This window comes from Onychostoma macrolepis, chromosome 09 (genome assembly GCF_012432095.1).
Source record: "Onychostoma macrolepis isolate SWU-2019 chromosome 09, ASM1243209v1, whole genome shotgun sequence".
Taxonomy (NCBI): domain Eukaryota; kingdom Metazoa; phylum Chordata; class Actinopteri; order Cypriniformes; family Cyprinidae; genus Onychostoma; species Onychostoma macrolepis.
The window spans coordinates 19735842-19761755 of record NC_081163.1 but is presented as its reverse complement, the minus strand read 5'-3'; the positions used below and the strand labels follow the sequence as shown (position 1 = coordinate 19761755).

The window sequence follows — 25914 nt, the reverse complement described above, 5'->3', positions numbered from 1 at the left end:
ACCCTACTGGTCCAGGGACAATAATTTAACATAATAATAGTTTAAAAATTAATTTGAAAATAATATAACAATATAATAATATAATACAACTATGTTGTGTAGTCTATAATACTATAGACACAGCCAGTTTTACTCGTTGAAAGATTTATTAGTGATGAAATAATTACTTTATAATTGTATTGGAGTCACATGCTATAAATTCTGAATCTTTCATTTGAGTGATGACAGCTATTATGGGAGTGGCTTGATGGAGCGCAGAGATGCAGATAACTGGATCTCTAAGAAACTTTAATTAATGCTGTCACATAAGAAATTTGCTTCAAAGATAAAATTAAATGAATTGCTAATTACAACATTGACATAAAAATGTAAAGCCTGAACAAATACTAGAAATCATGAATATAAATAATTGGGAATCATGTAAAACAATTACAAATAAATAAAAAATTATAACATTTACTGTATGTAGTTTTGTTCGCTTGGCTGTTTCCTTATAAAGGTCCAGAAATTTGTCAAGTTTTTCGTCAGGTGTCTTTTTTAATGATATTATGTCATTATGTTGCTGTCTTGCCGCCAGCCAATCGCTGCATTGCTGATCATGGTTTTGAGGATCGATACATCTGGCCTTTTCGGGGAACACGAGAACGTGCAGTAATCTTAGATAACTTAATCCAGATATTTTAATCTAATACGCAAATTCGTTTGAAGAGCCAAATTAGCCAGAGATCAGTTATCAGGATTAGAAGATCTGGAATCTTTCAAATCATCTCAGATGTAATAAACGACGTATGAAGAACGGGCCCCAGATGCCTGAACCAATTGTTTAGAGTAATAGTAATAATAATAATAATAATCAGAGCCTCCAAATTAAATATTTAGGACAAAGTTAATGTTAAGATGTTAATATTTCATAAACATTTTTAAATTTAACATGATGAATTTGTTTTATTGTCTTCTTTCTTTAGAACATTGAGTGCCTTAAATTAAACTATATATGCAGATGGACATTTAAATATATATTATATAAAATAATGTAAAAACCGCACACCCAAATGAATCATGATTCATATTTTAATTGACAGTCCTAATTGCGCTTTTACTGTACATCTTGTTGTGCGTGTTTTTATATTTGGACAAACTGAGAGCACAACAGTTAAAGTGTCCTCCACAGAACCCATGTGTCATGAGTTTCTCACCGTCCTCCTCATTCCAGATGAGGTTAGAGATGCAGAAGGTGGCAGCCAGCTGCAGCTTCACGTTGGAGTGACCCTGAAACATAGAGAACAGAAGAAATTACACAGAAGCAAAATAACTATCTAGTAGGAGGGACAGTGATAAGGTGGAAAGAAACAAGCAACAGTACAAAGACACTATGGTACAGACAGTAAACTAGTGTGAAAGAAAACATACTGAAAAAACCCACATTTGAGAAACCAGATGAGCTAATGATAATGCACACTGACCATGTAATATTTAATTTTTTGGAGCATGTCGTCATTGGTCATAATTAGTTCCTTGGCAGTGTTTCCGTCAGCAATATTGGCCAATATGCACAATGTCTGGAAAAAAAAAAATATAATAAAAAAAAATAATAATTCACAAAAGCATTGTTAAAACATCAACTCTGGAAAACTATTAAATTCTCTTAAACGAATGTGCCAGGTTCAACAGCAGTTATATGAATGTTTAAGGGGATGCAATTAAAGACGTGTATATATATAGACCTTTTTTGCCTCCAAAACATGATTTCATTTCATAATGTTCTTGAAACATGCAGATGGTTTAAAGCAGCACAGCTCTCTGGCATAGTGTCAATATATTTCCTGAGAACTTTAACACTAACGTTATCCCATGCCTTCTGCAACTCAAGTCAAAGGCTTTCCTTTGAATGTACAATAGATCTGTCCAGTTTATTTTCCAACCCGCCCCAAATTTGCTCAATGGGGTTGAGGTCCGGACTTTGAGGGGACCAGTCCATCATTTTCAATGCTCCGGCAGATTCCTTCCGTCACAGGTAGTTCCGGCAATAGGCCAATTCAACAAAAATTGGAATTGGAGTGAATAACCTCGTCTTATTGTAGCCATTACCCACTCTGACACACCGGGGATGGCCTGCCAGGCCTCAGCCCGTGTGGCCAGAGGATGGATAGGCTCTGGAGACTGGCTGCATAAGGGCAGGATGCTTATGGTAGCCAGAAGAGGATATTTTTTTTTTATGCTCTTTTTTTGAAAATGTATGCATTTTATTTTGTCCGCTATCACAGTGGTTTGACACCCGGGCACTAAAGAGGGCCCGTAGGGAACAGATTTCCTTTCCTCTGCACCCTCTGCACCCAGCGCCAAGCAGGGCGACAAGAGGCACATTAGAGGCTGCTTGCGGGGTGGTCTGGCGGTAGCGAGACTCGGGCCCCTCCTCTTTCTGCCTAGCTGTGCTCGGGAGTGGCTGACGTTGGCTTGGCGGGCTGCTGAGTCGGCGCAGGCTTGGGGTGACTGGCTTGGGGCGACTGGCAGCAGCAGAGGAACTGGAACGTTTCGTAAGGAAGTGTCGCATGGCCTGAGATGACTTCTGAGCCTCCGTAAATCGCTCCGTTAAGCCCTCCACCGCCGGCCCGAACAGGCTGCTGGCTGAGACTGGAGCGTCGAGGAAGGGGACCTTATCCGCCTACTTCATCTCCATCAGGGTGAGCCACAGATGGCGTTCCAACACCACCAGGCTGGACATAGACCGCCTGATGGCCTGGGCGGTGGCTTTGGTGGTGCACAGGGCCAGGTCCGTAGCGCTCCTCAGGTCCCTGAGTGAAGCCGCATCGAGACCGGCCTCCTCGCTGGCGAGCATCTTGGCCTGAAAGACCTGGAGGACCGCCATTGAGTGAAGCGCCGAAGCCGCTTGTCCAGCTGCTGAGTAGGCGCATCCAGCAAGTGCAGACGTGGCTCTGCATGGCTTGGACGGATGGTTTGACACATCCAGAGGGGGCAGGTGCTCATATCCCTTCTCTTCGGAGCCGTCAACGGAGGTGAGGGCGGAGGAAGCAGAAGGTCTGATGCGAGACGAGTAAGGGGCGCGCCACAATTTAGTGAGCTCGTTGTGGACTTCCGGGAAGAAGGGGGACGAGCGTTGGCGGGGGGCTTGTTGGCACCCGGGAGAAACCACTCGTCCAGCCTGCTGCGAGACGGCTCCTGAGGTGGAGACCACTCGAGCCCGAGCTCACCGACAGCCTTTGTCATGATACGGACGAGCTCCTCGTCCGTTCTGGGTCTGGCACTGCGAGAGGAAGACGACGGTAAGAGGGCGGGGTCAGACATCGAGCCCGAAAACTCCTTCGCATGAGACGCTGCCAGGGAAAGGCTGTCCATCTCATCGTCGCTCGCATCGAACGAGATCATGTCACTCGCAGTCGCAGAGGGACGCTGATCAGGTTGGGTGAAGAGGACGGGTGAATCCTCTCTCTGTGGTAACGGTGAGGCATGCGGGCACTGAGCCGACGTGAGCTCGCTCGTCTCCGGCCGCTCAACTCCTCTGCCCCGCTGTTTTTTCCTCGCAGGTCCCTGGAAGAAAACGGGAGGGCGCGAGGGGCGGAGTCGCTCTCTGAAAAGAAAGCGATCCGAGAGCGCAGAGAGGCAAGACTGAAACACTCGCAGTGCGAGCAGTCAGTCCCGCTGAGCGCAGCGTCATCATGGGATTTCCCCACTCACGTCATCAGGGCTTCCCTGCACGTCTTACAATGACGGCGCAGCATTTGAAACAACGCCGAATTTGCTCGTTTTGTGAGGCTCTTTTAGATGTTCACCGGATGGCGGCAGGGGATAGACCGGGAAATGCGAGCAGAGCTGCAAGAGGTCCGATCCAGCTGCTGAGGCGTTTCTACGGCGAAGTCGGCGTCAACGAAGAGTCAGCGAGGAATAATCTTCGTCACTGAAGAGAAGAAATCTGAGATGCGGCGGCGAAGCAGCCACTTATATACCTAGAGGCCCAGCCCATTTTGGCAGGCTATGGCAGGCTGCTCAGCCATAGGCTCGCTCATCGCCGCCACCGAGGCATTGGTTCGTTTTTATAGCACTGCACGAACAAATGAATGTGCAGTTTCACTGCGTGATTGAAAAGGCTTCAGTTGAAGAGGAAAAAAGGAGTTTTTCCCATACAAGCGTCTTACGACGCAGTACGAGTGAAATATCGACAGGGAATCATGTATTAAATAACTTCAATGCACACAGACTGAAGTAGTTTAAGTCTTTGGTTCTTTTAATTGTGATGATTTTTGCTCACATTTAACAAAAACCCACCAATTCACTCTCAACAAATTAGAATACTTCAATTCAATTCAATTCAGCTTTATTAGCATGACTGTGTAGCACAATGTTGCCAAAGCATTAACATATATATATAACAACAACATAAATAATAATAAATAAAATCCATCTAAATAAATGAAAAGATAAAGTAAGTCAGTTAATCATGTTTAACATCTAACATTGTGAATGGTTAATACATATTTAGCAGCGAGTGCAGCTGTGTTATCATCTTCTCCGAGTAAGAAGGGCATTTTCTCAGTATCACCAAGTTCAGTAAATGATGGAATCAATGCTTCAAATCTGGGGAGTAATGTTTCCCTCACATTGTGATATTTAGGACACATCAGCAGAAAGTGTTTCTCGTTCTCTATTTGCTGTAGATCACAGTGTCTACAGATCCTCTGCTCTCGCTCTGTCCATGTTTGTCTATGTCTTCCTCTCTCTATTTCTAAATCATGGTTACTTAATCTGTATTTGGAGAGGACTTGTCTTTCTTTGAATGGTTTGATCAATAAATAATTGGCAAATTTAGTGGTTCTGTTTAGGGTTGAGTAGCATTGGAGTTTATTTTGAAGGTCAAAGTGTATTTTTAGAGATTCATCATGATTATCTTTCAGATTTTTGTCAATTTCTTTAATAATGGCTTTGGGTTTGTAGCTGTAGTCGGTGGGGAGCTGGGTTTTATGGACTAGCTGAAGAGCGAGCGTGTTTAGAGGATGAGATTCTGCTGAGGTTTCATTGGCGAGGAGGGCTTTATATCGGACTGAATCAGGATCAGATCGATGGAGGTGATGCCAGAACTGAACACATCTCTTCTGGATCTCAATGTTCAGTGGGTATAAGCCTAATTCAGCTCTGCAGGCATCATTGGACGTACCTCTATGGACCCCTAAAATGTTTTTGATAATTTCTAGTTGTAGTTTTTCTATTGATGTTTTATCCCAATTTTTAAAATTTATTATTGGTCCCCAAATTTCACTCCCATACAGTAGAATTTGTTTAATGATTGCGTGATATAATTTGATCCATGTTTTAATTGGTAGTTTTAATTGGCCAAACCGTGATTTGATGGCATAAAATAAACTAAAATAAACTAAACTTCATAAGACCAATAAAAAAAAAACATTTTTAGTGAATTGTAGTTGTTTAGATTCTCTATGGGGTTCAGGTCTGGTGAGTTTGCTGGCCAGTCAAGCACACCAACACCATGGTCATTTAACCAACTTTTGGTGCTTCTGGCAGTGTGGGCAGGTGCCAAATCCTGCTGGAAAATGAAATCAGCATCTTTAAAAAGCTGGTCAGCAGAAGGAAGCATGAAGTGCTCCAACATTTCTTGGTAAACGGGTGCAGTGACTTTGGTTTTCAAAAAACACAATGGACCAACACCAACAGATGACATTGCACCCCAAATCATCACAGACTGTGGAAACTTAACACTGGACTTCAAGCAACTTGGGCTATGAGCTTCCCCACCCTTCCTCCAGACTCTAGGACCTTGGTTTCCAAATGAAATACAAAACTTGCTCTCATCTGAAAAGAGGACTTTGCACCACTGGGCAACAGTCCAGTTCTTCTTCTCCTTAACCCAGGTAAGACGCCTCTGAAGTTGTCTGTGGTTCAGGAGTGGCTTAACAAGAGGAATACGACAACTGTAGCCAAATTCCTTGACACGTCTGTGTGTGGAGGCTCTTGATGCCTTGACCCCAGCCTCAGTCCATTCCTTGTGAAGTTCACCCAAATTCTTGAATCGATTTTGCTTGACAATACTCATAAGACTGCGGTTCTCTCGGTTGGTTGTGCATCTTTTTCTTCCACACTTTTTCCTTCCACTCAACTTTCTGTTAACATGCTTGGATACAGCACTCTGTGAACAGCCAGCTTCTTTGGCAATGAATGTTTGTGGCTAACCCTCCTTGTGAAGGGTGTCAATGATTGTCTTCTGGACAACTGTCAGATCAGCAGTCTTCCCCATGATTGTGTAGCCTAGTGAATCAAACTGAGAGACTATTTTGAAGGCTCAGGAAACCTTTGCAGGTGTTTTGAGTTGATTAGCTGATTGGCATGTCACCATATTCTAATTTGTTGAGATAGTGAATTGGTGGGTTTTTGTTAAATGTGAGCCAAAATCATCACAATTAAAAGAACCAAAGACTTAAACTACTTCAGTCTGTGTGCACTGAATTTATTTAATACAGTTTCACAATGAGTTGAATTACTGAAATAAATTAACTTTTCCACGACATTCTAATTTATTGAGATGCACCTGTATATGCCAGTTTAATGCACCAGTATGTATCACATTCAAAACCTGATAACTGATTCCTGTGCAGTCAGAAAGCAAAAAAGAGAAAAAAAAAAAAAAAAAGAGCACCAACTGATAACAAGACAAAAGAGCTAAAGACTTGTTCTATGGGATTTAAGATATGAACAATTTTACATTTTAAAAAGTGATTTTAAGGCTTTAATACTTTTCAAGGACTTCTACAGACACCCTGAATAGACACAAAGATTAACTTGGATTAAACTGGGAACATTCTTTTAACAATGCGCCTGTGGAATATATGCTTGAGAAATCTTACTAGTCTGATTCTGTAAGACCCAGTAAGCACAATGTCATCTTAGTGTGTTTGAGCAGCTCACCTGCTCTTTGACCTCTATGCTGTGTTCTCCCTCCAGGATAAGCGTGACCGCTTGCATTATCTGCTTCCCATGTGAGCTCATGATCTGGTCTATATGCTACCAAAGACAGGGAAAGACGATTAGTGTGTGTGTAATCTTGTTAGGCAGTGGAAGGGAATTTATCAGACCAAGCATACATACGTACAGTACATATACACATATACATACATATATACAGTGGGGCAAAAAAGTATTTAGTCAGCCACCAATTGTGCAAGTTCTCCCACTTAAAAAGATGAGAAAGGCCTGTAATTTTCATCATAGGTATACCTCAACTATGAGAGACAAAATGAGAGAAAAAAAAATCCAGAAAATCACATTGTAGGATTTTTAAAGAATTAATTAGTAAATTCCTCGGTAAAATAAGTATTTGGTCACCTACAAAAAAGCAAGATTTCTGGCTCTCACAGACCTGTAACTTCTTCTTTAAGAGGCTCCTCTGTCCTCCACTCGTTACCTGTATTAATGGCATCTGTTTGAACTCGTTATCAGTATAAAAGACACCTGTCCACAACCTCAAACAGTCCAACTCCAAACTCCACCATGGCCAAGACCAAAGAGCTGTCAAAGGACACCAGAAACAAAATTGTAGACCTGCACCAGGCTGGGAAGACTGAATCTGCAATAGGTAAGCAGCTTGGTGTGAAGAAATCAACTGTGGGAGCAATTATTAGAAAATGGAAGACATACAAGACCACTGATAATCTCACTCGATCTGGGGCTCCACGCAAGATCTCACCCCATGGGGTCAAAATGATCACAAGAACTGTGAGCAAAAATCCCAGAACCACACGGGGGGACCTAGTGAATGACCTGCAGAGAGCTGGGACCAAAGTAACAAAGGCCTCAAATCCTGCAGTACCAGACGTGTCCCCCTGCTTAAGCCAGTACATGTCCGGGCCCATCTGAAGTTTGCTAGAGAGCATTTGGATGATCCAGAAGAGGATTGGGAGAATGTCATATGGTCAGATGAAACCAAAATAGAACTTTTTGGTAAAAACTCAACTTGTCGTGTTTGGAGGAAAAAGAATGCTGAGTTGCATCCAAAGAACACCATACCTACTGTGAAGCATGGGGGTGGAAACATCATGCTTTGGGGCTGTTTTTCTGCAAAGGGACCAGGACGACTGATCCGTGTAAACGAAAGAATGAATGGGGCCATGTATCGTGAGATTTTGAGTGAAAACCTCCTTCCATCAGCAAGGGCATTGAAGATGAAACGTGGCTGGGTCTTTCAGCATGACAATGATCCCAAACACACCGCCCGGGCAACGAGGGAGTGACTTCGTAACAAGCATTTCAAGGTCCTGGAGTGGCCTAGCCAGTCTCCAGATCTCAACCCCATCGAAAATCTTTGGAGGGAGTTGAAAGTCCGTGTTGCCAAGCGACAGCCCCAAAACATTACTGCATGGAGGAATGGGCCAAAATACCAGCAACAGTGTGTGAAAACCTTGTGAAGACTTACAGAAAACGTTTGACCTCCGTCATTGCCAACAAAGGGTATATAACAAAGTATTGAGATTAAATTTTGTTATTGACCAAATACTTATTTTCCACCATAATTTGCAAATAAATTCTTTAAAAATCCTACAATGTGATTTTCTGGATTTTTCTCTCATAGTTGAGGTATACCTATGATGAAAATTACAGGCCTCTCTCATCTTTTTAAGTGAGAGAACTTGCACAATTGGTGGCTGACTAAATACTTTTTTGCCCCACTGTACATATATACAGTGGTGTGAAAAAGTGTTGGCCCCCTTCCTGATTTTTAAGTATTTTGCATGTTTGTCACACTTTAATGTTTCAGATCATCAAACAAATTAAAATATTAATCAAAGATAACACAAGTAAACACAACATGCAGTTTTTAAATGAAGTTTTTTATTATGAAGGGAAATCAAAATCCAAACCCACATGGCCCTGTGTGAAAAAGTGCTTGCCCCCTCCTATTAAATCATGAAAGAACTGTGATTAACCACATTATTTTAGAAAGCTGAGTTAAATTTCACTAGCCACACCCAGGCCTGATTACTGCCAGACCTGTTGAATCAAGAAATCACTTAAAATAGAACCTGTCTGACAAAGTGAAGCATGTTTAAAGAGCAATACATCATTCTGCGATCTTAAGAAATTCATGAACAGATGAGAAACAAAATAGTTTACATGTATGGGTTATAAAGGGTTATAAAGCCATTTCTAAGGCTTTGGGACTCCAGCAAACCATGGTCAGAGCCATTATCCACAAATGGAGAAAACTTGGAACAGTGGTGAACCTTCCCAGGAGTGGCTGGCCTACCAAAATTACTCCAAGAGCACAAAGACAACTCATCCAGGAGGTCATAAAAGAACCCAGAACAACATCTAAAGAACTGCAGGCCTCACTTGCCTCAATTAAGGTCAGTGTTCATGATTCAAAAATAAGAAAGAGACTGGGCAAAAACAGCATCCATGGGAGAGTTCCAAGGCAAAAGCCATTGCTGACCAAAAAGAACACAAAGGCTCGTCTCACATTTGCCAAAAAATATCTTGATTATCCCCAAGACTTTTGGGCAAATATTCTGTGGACTGATGAGACAAAAGTTGAACTTTTTGGAAGGTGTGTGTCCCGGTACATCTGGCGTAAAACCAACACAGCATTTCATAAAAAGAACATCATACCAACAGTCAAACATGGTGGTGGTAGTGTGATGATCTGAGGCTGCTTTGCAGCTTCAGGACCTGGATGACTTGCCATAATTGATGGAACCATGAATTCTGCACTCTATCAGAAAATCCTGAAGTAGAATGTCCGGCCATCAGTTTGTGACCTCAAGCTCAAGTGCACTTGGGTTATGCAGCAGGACAATGATTCCAAACACAGCAGCAAGTCCACCTCTGAATGTCTCAAGAAAAACAAAGGTTAAGGTTTTGGAGTGGCCAAATCAAAGTCTGGACTTAAATCCAATTGAAATGCTGTGGCATGACCTTAAACAGTCCATTCATGCTCGAAAACCCTCCAATGTGGCTGAATTAAAACAATTCTGCAAAGAAGAGTGGGCCAAAATTCCTCCACAGCGATGTGAAAGACTCATTGCCAGTTATCGCAAATGCTTGATTGCAGTTGTTGCTGCAAAGGGTGGCCCAACCAGTTATTAGGTTTAGGGGGCAAGCACTTTTTCACACAGGGCCATGTGGGTTTGGATTTTGTTTTCCCTTCATAATGAAAAACTTCATTTAAAAACTGCATGTTGTGTTTACTTGTGTTATCTTTGATTAATATTTAAATTTGTTTGATGATCTGAAACATTAAAGTGTGACAAACATGCAAAAAATTTAAAAATCAAGAAGGGTGCCAACACTTTTTCACACCACTGTCTAATATATATATATATATACATATACACACAGTATATCAATAATGTTTGTTACCGGCCGGGTGGAGAGCAGGTTTCGAAGCAGCCCCAATGTTTTCATTAGCACATTAGTATCAGGATCAGACAGGAGTCTAAAGAGCTGTTCTGTGCCCAGAGCTCGAACTATCTCCACCTTCACCTTCTGATCTGCCTGGAAGGCCATGTTCTGCACAAAACACATTACGGCTGCTGATGACATAGAGCGTTTTCATACTGAAGCTTTGGTGTGGACCGAAGTCAGTTGGTCTTACCATGAGAGCCCAGATGCCATTGACCCTTAGAGCTGGACTGTCACTTTGTGTGAGGCTGCATAGTAACTCGATGACCCCAGACTCTAAGATAGGCTGTGAACAAACACATACACAATCACTTAAGACCAGTGGCACTGGGAATAATCCTCTCATCTTTGTTTAAAAGAAAAATGTAAAATTGTATTAACAACAATGTTATTCTTCTGTCTTTTGTTAATAACATTCCTATATGCACAAAGAAAACATGAGTGGTCAGTGATGAATAAAATATTTAATTTGATTAAATTATAAAAATGAAAACAAAAAAGAAATATACTACTATAGTAATAATAATATTATACTGTATAGAAACTGAGCATTTAATAATAAAGTTTAAGACAAACTTTGATGTTGGCTTGAGAAAGCCTGATCAGAAAGTCTGAAATAGTTTTAAAAGCTTGAAGTTTGAAGGTTTTCAGTTTGAAGTAGTTCAGTAATAATTATACTACTTTTACTGTAAGAAATTTACAATTCTGGCTGTATAATACTAATAAACCAACAAAGTGTGTGTACTTTACCTCTTTGCTGGGTGAAAACTCCAGAAGTAGGTTGCATAGTGTTGAAGAGGCCATGACCAGGACCTCATCTGGTGCGTTCTGTAATAACTACCCACAAAAACAAATGTGCATTCAGTTAGGGTTTGACTAGCCTCCAGGTTTCACTCAGCATCATCTGAATATCATACCTTCATTAGTGGCTTCCATACTGCATGATCATGGAAACTTGTCCTTAACTGTTGTACAGACCGTGATAAACTGTGAAGACATCTAGAGGAAATTTGAAAGAAATAAATGAAAATAAAATAGCAAACCAAAACCTCTTTTCTTTGTTTTATTTTTGAATTCTGTCATTATCCAATTGTTGCACCTTTTCAACAAACACATTTAACATTTACACTACTATTCTAAAGTTTAGGGTTGGTAAGATTTTTAAAAATGTTTTTGAAAGAAGTCTCTTGCTCACCAAGGGTACATTTATGTAATCAAAAAACAGTAAGAACAGTAATACTGTGAAATATTAGTACAATTTAAAACAACTTCTTATTGGTTTCTTATTATTATCAGATATTGAAAACAATTGTGCTGCTTAAAATTTTTGATGAAACCATGACACTTTTTTTCAGCATTCTCTGATGAATAGAAAGTTCAAAAGAACATCATTTGTTTGAAACCGAATCTTTTATATTGTCACTTTTGATCAACTGAAAGCGTCGCTGCAGAATAAAAATCTTGATTTCTTAAAAAAATTAAAATCTTACAGACCCCAATTTTTTGAATGGTAGTGTACAATGGCAGTTTTCATTCTCCTAATTTTTTTTTGACAGATAATTAAAAGAAAATGTGCATCATACCTGACTGCTGCTAACCGTACTTTGATACTAGATTCTGATAGGCCACTAACAATCCTGTCCATCATATTTTCCGTCTCTGTAATCTGTAGTAGGGAAATTAATGTTAACATCCTTAGCACATTCACCACATCTACCTAATATCCTGTTTTAATTGTCAGGGTATCAAAGTAGTCAACAGTCACACTGTTGATTTTTGAAAAACAGAGCACTTATATAATAAATATAATATAATATAATATAATATAATATAATATAATATAATATAATATAATATAATATAATATAATATAATATAATATAATATAATATAATATAATATAATATAATATAATATAATTAGTGCTGTCAAATGATTAATCGCGATTAATCGCATCCAAAATAAAAGTTTTTGTTTACATAATATATGTGTGCACTGTGTATATTTATTATGTACATTTAAATACACACACATGCATTTATATATTAAATATGTTTATATATGATATAAATTATATGAATATAAATATATACATGTAAATATTTTCTAAATACTTGCTGTATGTGTGTGCATTTATATATACATAATGCACACACACATTATGTAAACAAAAACTTTTATTTTGGATGCGATTAATCGCGATTAATCATTTGATAGCACTACATATAATATAATATAATACCTTTTTCCTGATATCCTCGTCATTGGAGCCCAGAGAGGCATAGAGTTTAAAGGCTGCCTGTCGCAGCTCATGTGCATGTTTCAAGTCATGATCCAACTACAGGAAGACAAACGATCACTTAAACTGATTTCATTTCATTGGAAAAGAAAAATTTACTTGTTACACCCACTCTTGAAATCCACATGCTTGGCTTTATACAAAAACAACAGAAGTCTCTGGTATGTCTTAATTTAGAAAGCTAATGAAATGTGTGTGTGTGTGTATGTGAAGTTACCCTCTTAATATCAGTGATGGCGCTGACGGAGCTTGGGTATTTAAAGTAGTCAGCCAACATGGACACGAGGTGGTCAGTGACGCTTGCAATCCGCTGAAGTTCTACGTCTGGCTCCATCAGGTAGGCTAGCGTCTCCGCCCCCTCCACCCTCTCCTCCAGTAACCGCTCTTTACTGCACATCCGCACCAGGCACGGCAAAGTCTGTCCAAACACACACAAAGAACTAGTTCCTATGCACTTTAAATGACACTTTTGCATTCATTCATTACACAAATGTGAATTTTTTTGGAGGTACCTTTAGTACAATACAGTTGTCATCTGTCCTGATGGCTCCTGCTCGACACATGTATGTTAAGCTGAGCGAAAAAGTGTGTACATTTGTAAAAGCTGAAGGGATTACACATGCATTTTATAAATAACCTGCAGGATGAGATATACTCACCATTTGGCGGCTGTAAGCTGCATTTCAATGGGTTTGTCCCTTTGCATCATTCTAACAAAAACCTGAGAGAGCTGCTCACCATCTACAAGCACTGAAAAACACACACATACACAAAATATGATTTTCAGCAGGCTGAAGTATTATTTTATTAACAAATAGGAATCCTAAATAAAGGTTTTAAGCTTTGAACAAAACTAAACATCTCTTACATAAACCACAATGATTCAAAGAATAAAATGAGCATTTTAATAAGCAATGAGCAAAATAATTTTGAATCAGTCTTTTTGATGTAATTTGATAAGAGAAAACACTGCTGATTATTTTTAGACTCTAACACTACACCATAAACTAGGCATTGTACACTACTGCTCAAATGTTTGGGGTCAGTAAGATAATCGGTAACACTTATGTTCACAGGCTGCATTTATTTGATAAAAAATACAGTGATATTGTGAAATATGGTTACAATTTAAAACTGTTTTCTATTTGAATATATTTCAAAATGTAATTTATTCCTGTGATGGCAAAACACATGATCATTCAGAAATCATTCTAATATGCTGATTTGATAAATTTATTTAAAACATTGAAACATTTATTTATTTATTATTTTTAATTATATATTAATTTATATTCTCGTGGAAATTCGAATACATTTTTTTAAAAAGATTCTTTGATAAAGTTCAAAACAAAAGAATTTATTTGAAACTGAAATCTTTTGTAACAATGTAATGTTTACTGCCACTTTGATCAGTTTAATGTATATATGTTGAATTAAAAAAAAAAGAAAAAAAAAACACTTACTGACCCCAAACTTTGTATATAGCCACAGTACCATGGTGGCTTTCCAATAGATAACGTAAACCAGCTAGACTCCATTTGCTAGCAAAAGCTTACCACAACTTTTCCATGGTAACAGTGATGTAGTTCCTCACCAAAATCAGTAATTAAATTGCTAACACTGCCTTGTGGCTTATATCATCACTTAACAACCTCAAACTTTCTCTATGGAGCTTCTGAATGGTATTTTTTACTTCCAAAAACCTAATGTCTGCACTATTCTTTTATTTCAGTGAACAGTGATTCAGACGTTACCAAATATAATGAAAAACTGCAACAAAAAAGAGAAGTCAAAGAGAATCTCTGATGAACGCAAGTTTGTTTGTTTGTGTTTAACGCCATTCCAACTTTGTGGCTATTTTCATGGCGAGAAATATTATGGCTGAATTATTTGATGAATGTAAGCCAGGAGGACAAAATAAGTGGTGATCAAATGATGGTTGATTGAGGATGAAAGAGGTTGTGCTCACCATTCACCAGTGTCATGGAGACCTGAGCGTTCTCATAGGCCAAAACTGAGAAGCACTTTAACGCCTGCATCCGTACCTACAGAGAGGGTTCACAAAACATTATTACTCTGAACACCCGACATGCATTAAAAATACAATAACAAGTGGAAAAGCAATTCATTTCCTTTTTGTACCTTATAGGAGGGAGAGATGAGCAGAGGAGCGATGTTCTGGATGGCACCGTGGTTGAACAACACCGTCTGATGTTCTGGAGTCTGGACACAAATTGTTCAATGCATTTTTCAACAGAGACAATTATTTCAATAGAAAAGAAGAGATTACTTTGCCAAGAAGCCTAAACTGTAATACTGCAACCATTTTATGGTTTGCCGCGTGGCCACAGGTGCATGTTGGGTAATCCTTAATAAGGCTTGAAATAAAGCTTGTATGTGTCTAATCTAATCAGAATTTAGAGCTGGAACCACTCCCTTTATAATTCTGAATAAATGCATATGTGAAGAGTTGTGTGTGTTACCTTGCAGCAGTGGGCGAAGATTTGCGTGATGTATTCCTGTGTGTGCTGTGACCGACTCAGCAGGGACATGAGATGGGGGATCACAGTGGGGTCCTGAAGCAAATTAAAGCATGTTGATCACACTTCCATTTATGCATGTACATACGTCATTCCAGAATGTGCATGTTGTCTTACTGTGTAGAGCAGCTGCACTGGTGTGACTGGACTGATGAAGACGGTTCTTAAACAGCGCAGACATGCCTCAATGAAGATCAGATCAGAACACAAGAGACCTGAAAAAACACAAAACACTCGTCAAAAGTTTGGAATTTTATTTTATTTTTTTAGAAAGAAGTCTCTTATGCTCATTAAGGCGGCGTTTGATTATTGTATTTGATCAAAAATATAGTTAAAACAGTAATATGAAAGATAGACTGAATAGACAGAGCAAGAACCTTGAAGCAGGGCTGGGATGATGTGACAGTCCACCAGGGACTTGATGTTGTTCTCTGTGCCCATTGCCAGACTGCCCAACACAACTGCACATTCAGTCCTTAGCTCCAGACTAGAGGAGCTCTGCTGGAGAAGATACAGGAGCCTACACACACACAAAGTATATCCTCATCAGCAGTGAATAGTGTGTAAAACAGAAAAAAACAGCTTTTGCCATCTTTAAGGTAAGAGAGTGTCTTAATTAAATAAACCTTGTTTATTTACAGGTTTAAATATGATTTTGAATCCCAGATTTTGAATATAATCTTTTGGACTTCACTGTATTTTCCAGCTATACTGGCCCAGCCCAGACAACTGGATAAATTAGCTATGATTTTTCAACCTTACTGGCTGTGTCAAAACTCTATTAGTACTATTGGTGAAAGAAGGGTGAAGTGGGTGGACATACCTTGGCACTGCTCCCAGTACAATCAGGTTGGCCTTCTGTTTGTTGTTTCCGATGACAGCATTCTTCATGTCACTGTCAATAAAGGTGCAATCACTTATAACTCATGGTGCAAAACATACCTTTTCTATGGCGTAGAAACAGATCAACAGAATAAATCATTTTGAGGGTGCTATTGGTCAGATAAACAACAAGATGGGTGAAAAAAGCTGTACTGTGGTTGCTGAGTTCAAAATTTTAGTTTAAAAAATTTACTTAAACTACCGTTTAATAGGGATGTAACAATTCACGATACTCACAATACACGATACGATTTTCTCACAATTTTTTGGGACCAAATGAGATTTAAGACATGAAATGGTGTACTTTTATTATTGATTGGACAAAACGCTGCACATTTCTTTGTGAAATCGAACAAAACAAATTCAAATAACAAATTTTAAAACAAACCCCAAATCAAATAACACAAACAAAAGAAATCAGAGATTATAAGCAACTACTGCATTTTAATCACAAAGATATGAACAGTTTTTAAACTAAATTGGACTGCATACTTTGAAATTTGTAGCAAAAACAGGATGGTCTGACTTTAGTTTTGTAAAACTATACTATAAAACATATCTGCATGAAACAAAAACAGCAGACAGGCTGAATTAGAGGCAAATTCACTTTATGAAAGCAGGTGGCGCTTACGGAACAGCAGCGATACAGCGATTCCATGGTTGCCGCTGTAAACAAAGCAGCGCTGTTCAAAAGTTTGGGGTCTTTTTTTTTTTTTAAGAAGTTAATACTTTTATTATGCAGGGACACATTAAACTAATCGACCTGACAGTAAAGACTTTTACATAATTACAAAAGACTTGTATTTGGCTGCTGAAAATTCAGCTTTACCATTACAGGAATAAATAAACAGAAAGAGTTATTTTAAATTGTAATACTTAACAGCATTTCTGTTTTTACTGTATTTTGATCAAATAAATGCAGCCTTGGTAGACATTAGAAATTTCTTTTAAAAACATTAAAAAATATATTTTTTTAAATCATATGATTTTTCATATGCCCATTATTTTTCACAAGGTTTAAATAGTCCTTCATTATGAGACGAACATTTTTAGAAGTAAAAATATTACATTTAGTATTTCAATTAATATGGAAACTGCATGTACGATAATTAAGCAAGAATTAACTATGTTCTTTAAAACAGCTTAGCAGAGAACACTGTCTTTGTTGAACATGTCAAACGTAACTGGTTAGCGTACATTTGAATGATCGGAGGATTACAGAGGCTGATAATAAGAGCAAATAGTAACACCCTCCTAGCAGATTCTCATCTCAGGACTCATTACCTGAATGCACATATAGCACACAAAGGTAATGTAATGAGATTCTGCTCTAAACAAAATGGACATGTCGTTGAATATTGTATTTCTTTTTCTCTTCCAGAAGGCTTTTTTGCACTAAATGACAGACAATGCATGTGCAATCATAACTGATGCTTTATCGATGCTATTCTTCATCAGCAGTACCCAAAATATTTACAAATGTTCCATAAATCACAATGAACTCATGCAATGTTCAAGTCAAAAAGGAATGATGTATTTAAGAGTGGAGTGTACATGAATGGCAGAACAAAATCATAATAGATACAGAGCATTAATTGCAAACCTAATGTGCACCATTTGCTCTTAATTTTGTTCCATTATCACTAAAGTGCTTTCTGCCTTTGTCAGGAAATGAAAAAAGGAGAAAGAAATATGAAATTGCAAAGTGTTGCTTTTGTTAACAGAAAAGGAAACTAAAACTACTAAAAAAAAATTGAAATAAATAACTGAAGTAAAACTGTAATAAAATATAAATATCAGATTAGAAAATGCTTTCAACTAATTGGAATAAGCTAAAATATTAAGATTACTAAAACTGAAATAAAATTAATATATATATATTATTTACTTGTATTAATTAAAAAAAAAAAAAAAAAAAAAAAATACAAGCTAATTAAACATTTCTAATTTAAAGGGGTCATCTGATGCCCATTTTGCACAAGTTGAAATGATTCTTTAGGGCAGTGCTTCCCAAACCTGTCCTGGAGGACCCCTAGCCTTGCACATTTTGGCTGTATCCGAAATCGCCCCCTATACCCTCAAATAGTGCACTATTTGAGTGGACAGCCATTTTAAGTGGTGTTCGAAACCATAGTGGATGTTCTCGAGTGCACTCATTCAATCCCACAATGCACCGCAAAAATGAGCGTACAACCGATGTACACTCAACGGCTAGAGAATCCCCATAATGCACTGTGAGAGTCGCGCGCCGAGTGAATTCCCGCATCTCGCCAGAAGATGGCGCCCGCAGCTGAATCATCCATTCATTAATTTTAGAAGCGCTCGTCCACGGCATAATACAGCATAATACAACAAAGGTACAAACTAATTGTAAATTAACTATTAAGGTTTCTACATAATTTCCATGACAGAGTTCAAGATAAATCCTTCAATCTTACTACTGGAGCTGCCCGTTTAAAATGATTATTAAACAGCAAGCAAACTATGCAAAAGCGGCAGTCCTTCCGGTGCACCGAGTGTCCGAATTCACTCACTCGTTTCATTCACTCCTTCAAGTGAACTGTATGAGTGGACTAATGTAGGGAATAGTGAATGAGGGTATAGGGGGCGATTTCGGATACAGCCTTTGTATGTCTCCCTTATCTAACACACCTGATTCAACTCATCAGCTCATTAGTAGAGACTGCAAGACATGAATTGGGCGTTTCTGATAAGGGAGACATACAAAATGTGCAGGGCTAGGGGTCTTCCAGGACAGGTTTGGGAAGCACTGCTTTAGGGTCTTAATTAAAAGCCTATAACATACTTTGGTTAAAATTTTTCAATGTTAGGGTAAAAAACACCTTTTTTACCCTGTCAAAATCAGCTCTGTTTTCAGCAAGCCGTTTTTTGGTCCATGTTGCTTTAATTGCTAATGACTCTGCTGACCCCGCCCCTCTCTTCCGTGGGGTGGCAAGCAGTAGTTTACCATAGACATACATATCTATGCTTTTTACTTTAGCTGCGAAACTTGCTAACTAGCACATTATTAGGAAAGGCAATTTGCAAAGATTCATAAAAACCCTTATACTCACTTCTTCTGTAGATGAAGTTGGATCACGAATGATCCGCGTGAACATAGACGCATTTAGGCAGATTGGGGGGCGCATGCCCTTCAAAGCGAAAGTAACGTTAATCCTCTGCGTCTTCAGTGGCTCAGATGTCGGGAGTAAATGACTACTGCTATATTCATTATTACATCCAACAACAAAACACCTCAATCACTTAATCTGAGACATCTTGTCTTCCCTGCACCGGAGTCAACACAATAGTGGTCGGGCTCCGGCGAAGAAAAAAGTGTGTTTGTACAGTTCTAATATTCATTTATTAATTAAACATTAATTATTCTTTTTATTTTTATTTTACTTATGTGTACAAAATCAGGCATCAAGCAGGCTCCGCTTACAAACGCTGCTTTATCAGGCATTACATGCAAGATGAAATGAAAATGACATCCAAAATTCTTTGGAGACAGTCGGTTTCCTTCAGAAATACAGTGATATAAAACACCCGCACCGTGTTTTGATTTTGAAACGTGCAGTGCTCGTTTATTCAACAAAGTCAAAGCTTTTTGAAAAAATCTATTTGTGGCGGTCAGTTTTGATATTGTGGAGGACCGCCACAAATAAATCAATGTATGGGAAATACTGTAATTCTTTTAGCCAACTCTGAAAAAAAACAGCATTTCCTAGTGATTATAACAACACTATAAGTGGTGCAACGCAAGATCACGTTCATCTTGCTTAAATGATTTTCACATGACTATAAATCAGCATAAATGCAAAAAACTTAATGTGTTAGTTGATGGCTGCTCTGAAGGAACTATATCTGTGGAAAAGTACGGCTGTGGCAGTCGGGAAACATCAAGCTAACAGTAACCAGAGCTGGAGCCCTGAGATAAAAATAAAGATGAAGAGACCCAAGCCGCAGCTACCCAGACATGCTCACATAAACACACAAGTACAGCACCTCAGAGCGTCTTACATTAAACAAAAAAAGAACTAACATGTACTTGCTCTCTAAGGATTAAAAACAACCTCCTATGGTGACTGACAGCTTCATCTTTAGCACTCAGAATGTGAGCACGGTGAACTATAACACAGAGAAGGGCGCTACACACAAGGAGGGACAGATGGTTGTTTACTCACATGACTCCCTGCAGCACGTTCTGTGGGTCGGGGTCAAAAAGCCGGTCAACATAGTGGCGACTCGTGGCTGTGACTTCCTGCATTGTGACAAAAGACAGCACAAAGATGATTCAGCAAACTCATCCCATCTGAGGCATCAAAACACCTTCAGTCTCGCCCCATAGCTTCCTCCCTGGCTCACAGGGTCACAATGCTTTGGTCTGTTTACCCTTACAGTTGCCAACTGTTGGTGGAAGTCTCTAGAAGGAGAGCAGAGACCTGCTTCCCATCTCCTCAAACACTGCAACTCGTTTGTACAGGCAGAGATGGCAATTTCAGGCCAGGGAAAAGTGAGAATGACGTCCACCCCAAACATACCAAAGCATGTATGCAATCATTTGGCACTGCTATAAATGTCACTTCATGCTTCAAAACATCACATCCACACGTGAACTCTACAATTTCATAACATAATGGTGTTGCGCTTAGGGTTGGGTACCGTTCACATTTGAACCGGTACGGTACCGGTATCTGAAATTCGGTACCGGTACCCAACGGTACCTTTTTACTCTCTGTGTAATAACAAAAACATGTATTTCAGTGAAAAAATAAGTCCAAAACTCTCAATTTCAACATTTTGAACAATAGGGCCCTACATTTTTTTTTCTTTTGGTTTATTTTTTCTGATAATCAAATGAAGGCATGAAACATTTATTTATTTTTAATCCAATGAAAATGAAACCCTTTTATTTTTTGGCAAACAAATTGAGGTTTACTGTTAATACATGGTAGAAAAATTGTGTGAATATTCCTTTAAATATGTTTTAATAATAATTGTATTTTTTTTCTACAATTAAGTCCTTAATGTGGTTGTAATAATTCCTTTTATCATTTAATTGTTTTATTTAATTTTTTTCAGTAAATGGAATATATAAAGACGTACATTATACTGTACAAAAGTAATACAAGAGTAATATAGGCTATTTTTGTTACGTTAAACCGCACTTTTATTTTGACAGGTTGCCATGAAGTTTCTGAGTGTATACAGTTTGATATGATGCTAGTTTTCTCAAATGAAACGGTAAAATTCTCATGAAGTGACTCTCACAGCCTGTAAGTTCATGTAGTGAGATGCAGAGTTCACGTGTGCTTCAGTATTTGTGTAGTAAACACAACCGCGTCTCCCGCCATTCATACATACCGAGGCTAACGGAACATGCAGGATTCATATTTAAACCGTCTTTTTGCGTTTTAATATTCACATACGCTAGTTCATATCGCGATTCAAATTAAGTGACGGACATTCTGTTATTCATCCAAAACTTGACGAATTCTGCGGCATTCCGCACTATAGAGTAAATTCCGTTTTTATGAATGGACTCCACCATCCTGTCCGCGTTTTCGCGGAAACCATATGACCCCTAGAAATGTAAGCACACTTCAGAACATTTCGGTTTGCCCTGTGTGTTGTGTTTTAAAGAGTTGCAGGGGTGACAAGTCACAGGGTCTCTCTCTCTCTCTCTCTCTCGTAAGCGCCCAAATGCGTTCTCAGGTACCGAAATTACCGAATGATTTAATGTGAATCGATACTCGGTAGTACCGACGCAATTCGGTCGGTACCCTTAAAAGTACCGAGTTCAGTACCCAACCCTAGTTGCGCTATACCAGCCTAACCTGTTCTGGCAGAAATGAGTTTCCAACAGATTTCAACAATGAATCTGAATGATTTGGGATAATTAAAAAGTTACAGTATTACATCTCTGTATAATTACCCAGCCCTAAAGAAATATTCAGCTGTCAATTTAGACATAATTACTTGTAGGGCTGCAAAACGATTAATTGCAATTAATGGCATTCAAAATAAAAGTTTATGTTTACATACTATGTGTGTGTGTACTGTGTATATTTATTATGTATAAATCGATTAAAAATTGCATGTACTGTATATATATATATATATATATATATATATATATATATATACATACAGTGCCCTCCAAAAGTATTGGAACAGTGAAGACAAAATTGTTCTGTTGGCTGTGGAGTCAATACATTTGCAAATATGATGAAAAGATGAATATGAGACAAAACTACAGAATGTCACATTTTATTATTAGCCGTTTCAACACATACATGTTTTACCAAATAAAAAGAACAGCACTTTTAGAGTTCATCCCACTCATTGATGTGAGCATAAGTATTGGGACAGTTGGACATAAGGCAGATATAAAAGATTAAAAGCTATTGTTTAGTTGCAGATCCCTTGCGCACTATCACAGCAGTGAGTCTGTGACCTATAGACATCACCAGACTCTTGGTCTCATCCTTTGAAATACTTTCACCAGCCTTTAATGCAGCCAATTCCAATTGTTGCCTGTTTTGGAGAGTTTCTGCCTTTCTCTCCTCTCCAGCTGGTGAAATTCATGTTCAATCGGATTTAAATCTGGAGATTGACTTGGGCAATCTAAGACTTTCCATTTCTTTGCCCTTATAAATTCCTTGACTGAACTGGCAGGGTGTTTTGGGTCATTGTCCTGATGCAATATGAAGCACTTCCCAATGAATCTGGTGGCATTTTCTTAGGCAAGATGGTTTTGTACCCTTCCAAATTCATTCTGCTACTGTCATCATACATTAAGTCATCAGTAAAGTTGAGAGGGCCTGTTCCAGAGGCAGCCACGCATGCCCATGCCATGCTTTACAGATGAGGCTGTATGCTTGGGATCATTGCAGTTCCATTTTTTTCTCTCCACATTTTTGCTTTCCCATCACTCCGATAAAGGTTCATCTTTGGCCCCGTTTACACTAGTGCGTTTTCGTTTTAAAACACACAACTTTTGTGTAATCGTTTACACTACTCTGGCTTTTTTGAGGTCGAAAACGGAGACTTTTGAAAATGCTGCAGACCTTGTTTTAGTTTGAAAACTCCGGAGTTGTGTTTCAGTGTAAACGGACCAAAACGGAGACTTTTGAAAACGATGGCGTGGCTGCCCACATTCACTCTGCGTATCCTTGACGACCGGGTAAACAATAACATCATGCTCATTGTTGTACCCATAGATATGTATGGGTAGATTCCCCATTCGACCGCTCCAAGCATGCAGACGCATACGCGATCTAAATAATAGGGATCTACCTGCATCTATCTATGGTTGTACCAGCATGAATGGTCACGTGACATGCGTTTTCGGTTGTGTAGTGTAAACGGAGATCGTTTCTGAAACGCAGCGGAAACGCCAGTGTAAACGCTGATTGTTTTCAATCTAAAACACCGTTTTAAAACGAAAACGCACTACTGTAAACGGGGCCTTTGTCTCATCAGTCCATAAACACAGTTCCAAAACTCTTCTGGCTCACCTTTGTGCTTTTTTGCAAACTCTAATCTTGCCTTTCTATTTTTGGTGCTGGTCCGAGGTTTGTATCTGCTGTGTAGCATCTGTAATTCTGTGTCAAAGTCTCCTGAGGACAGTAGATTGTCAGAGCATCACCCCAACTTTCTGGAAGTTGTTGGCGATTTTACAGACACGTCTTTTAGGGTTCATTTTCACAGCTTTTATGATTTGTCTGTCATCAACTACTGTTGTTTTCTCAGCTGATCAGGTAGTTGTTGGTTGTTGGTTGCTGGTGGTTTCCAAACTCTTGATTTCTCCATGCCCTTTGTTTTTGCTATAGCTCTAATTGACCTCCTCTTTTCTTTTAGCATCCAAATTGCTTGCTTTTCTCTCAAAGTCAGCTCCCTCATCTTCATCCTGGTTTGTGTGTGTCATCATCGAATGTAAGATTCAGAATGCAGAAGTAATGGATATAACTGATACAACACATTCCCTGCTTTTAATATCTGAAGAATTAATGCAACAGGACACAGCTGATCACTTAGAAAGACCTGTGAGGCAACTGTTCCAATACTTATGCTCACATCAGATAGAGGGATGAAACTCTAAAAGTGCTGAACTTCTTAGCTGGTAAAACATCTGTGTGTTGAAACACCCAATAATAAAATGTGACATTCTGTAGTTTTGTCTCATATTCATCTTTGAATAATATTTGTAAATGTCTTGACTCCACAGCCAACAGAGCAATTTTGTCTTTACTGTTCCAATACTTTTGGAGGGCACTGATATATATATATATGTGACCCTGGACCACAAAACCAGTCTTAAGTCGCTGGGGTATATTTGTAGTAATAGCCAAAAATACATTGTATGGGTCAAAATTATCCACTTTTCTTTTATGCCAAAAATCATTAGTATATTAAATAAAGATCATGTTCCATGAAGATATTTTGTAAATTTCTTATCATAAATATATCAAAACTTCAATTTTGATTAGTTATATGCATTGCTAAGAACTTCATTTGGACAACTTCAAAGGCTATTTTCTCAATATTTCGATTTTTTTGCACCCTCAGATTCCAGATTTTCAAATAGTTGTATCTCGGCCAAATTTTGTCTGATCCAAACAAACCATACATCAATGAAACACTTATTTATTCAGCTTTCAGATTATGCATAAATGTCAATTTTGAAAAATTTACAGTTAAGACTGGTTTTGTGGTCCAGGGTCACATATATAAAATACGTTTTATTGCTATAGCGCCTTTCCAGAGCTCAAGGACACTTTATAAGAAAAATCAATATGCGAAGATAACATCAAACAATAATATAGAGGATAATGTCAGACAATAATACAGGAAATGAAGAGAACTCCGGACATCAGAGGATATAATATAATTTATATTTGATAAAATATAATATTTTATATATAAATCTAACATATTTTTCCTTATATATACACATGTATGTGTGTGTATTTATATAAATATACACAGTACACACACGTATAGTATGTAAACATACTTTCTTTTTGAACAAACTTTTATTTTCAATGCCATAATCGTAGGGATGTAACGATTAATCGCGAGCCGGTTGAAAATCGATTCATATATGCGACGATTCAAATCTGTTCAGATGCTAAACAAATCAGCGATTCAATTAGGGGTAGGAGTTTATATGAAAGTATGTCTGAGGGGAACTTACTGTCTTTAGAAAAGTTTAGATGGTATTTTTTTCTTTTCATCTTGCCTCTGTATAATGCATATTAACGTTCACAAGTGCAGCGCTGTTTTGTTTACAGCGGAAACCATGGAAACACATAAAAAGCGCCACCTGCTGGCAGAGACTGAATCTGCATTCAGCTCGTCTTCTGTTTCATTTCATACAGATATTCTTTATGTATTCAGTAGTTTCACAAAACTGAAGTCAGACCATTTTGTTTTTGCTTCAAATTTCGAAATTATACAACCTAATTTAGATTAAAAACTGCTCAAGTTACATGTATGCAGCATTTTTTTCTGGATCATGATTAAAACACAGTGGTTGCCTCTAATTTTAAATGGAAAGAGCACAGACAAAGCCTTATTTTGTTTACATGAAGAGATTTCTTTTATTTGTGTTATTTATTTGATTTGGAGCTTATTTTAAAATTTAAATTTAGTGTTGTTATTTACATTTACATTATATGTACATTTTGTTATTTAGCAGAGGCTTTTATCCAAAGCGACTTACAAATGAGGACAATAGAAGCAATCAAAACCAACAAAAGAGCAATA

General features: G+C 38.3%; 1 protein-coding gene across 2 annotated transcripts in view; it reads right to left on the bottom strand.

Annotated features, from left to right (window-relative positions):
* armc8 (armadillo repeat containing 8) overlaps positions 1–25914 on the bottom strand; it is a 28764-nt gene that overhangs the window by 1471 nt on the left and 1379 nt on the right. The window contains exons 2-20 of one of the 2 annotated variants that reach the window (XM_058787598.1): positions 20328–20404; positions 16082–16153; positions 15636–15778; positions 15376–15473; positions 15202–15294; positions 14861–14941; positions 14688–14763; positions 13378–13468; positions 13231–13291; positions 12936–13136; positions 12662–12757; positions 12003–12085; positions 11337–11418; positions 11170–11256; positions 10613–10705; positions 10378–10527; positions 6931–7026; positions 1464–1559; positions 1197–1269 (exon numbers count right to left, since the gene is read on the bottom strand). In XM_058787598.1, the coding sequence (XP_058643581.1) occupies positions 1197–1269; positions 1464–1559; positions 6931–7026; positions 10378–10527; positions 10613–10705; positions 11170–11256; positions 11337–11418; positions 12003–12085; positions 12662–12757; positions 12936–13136; positions 13231–13291; positions 13378–13468; positions 14688–14763; positions 14861–14941; positions 15202–15294; positions 15376–15473; positions 15636–15778; positions 16082–16153; positions 20328–20404 (1849 nt within the window). The remainder of the gene's footprint in view (positions 1–1196; positions 1270–1463; positions 1560–6930; positions 7027–10377; positions 10528–10612; positions 10706–11169; positions 11257–11336; positions 11419–12002; positions 12086–12661; positions 12758–12935; positions 13137–13230; positions 13292–13377; positions 13469–14687; positions 14764–14860; positions 14942–15201; positions 15295–15375; positions 15474–15635; positions 15779–16081; positions 16154–20327; positions 20405–25914) is intronic. The other variant, XM_058787599.1, reaches the window with a different exon arrangement.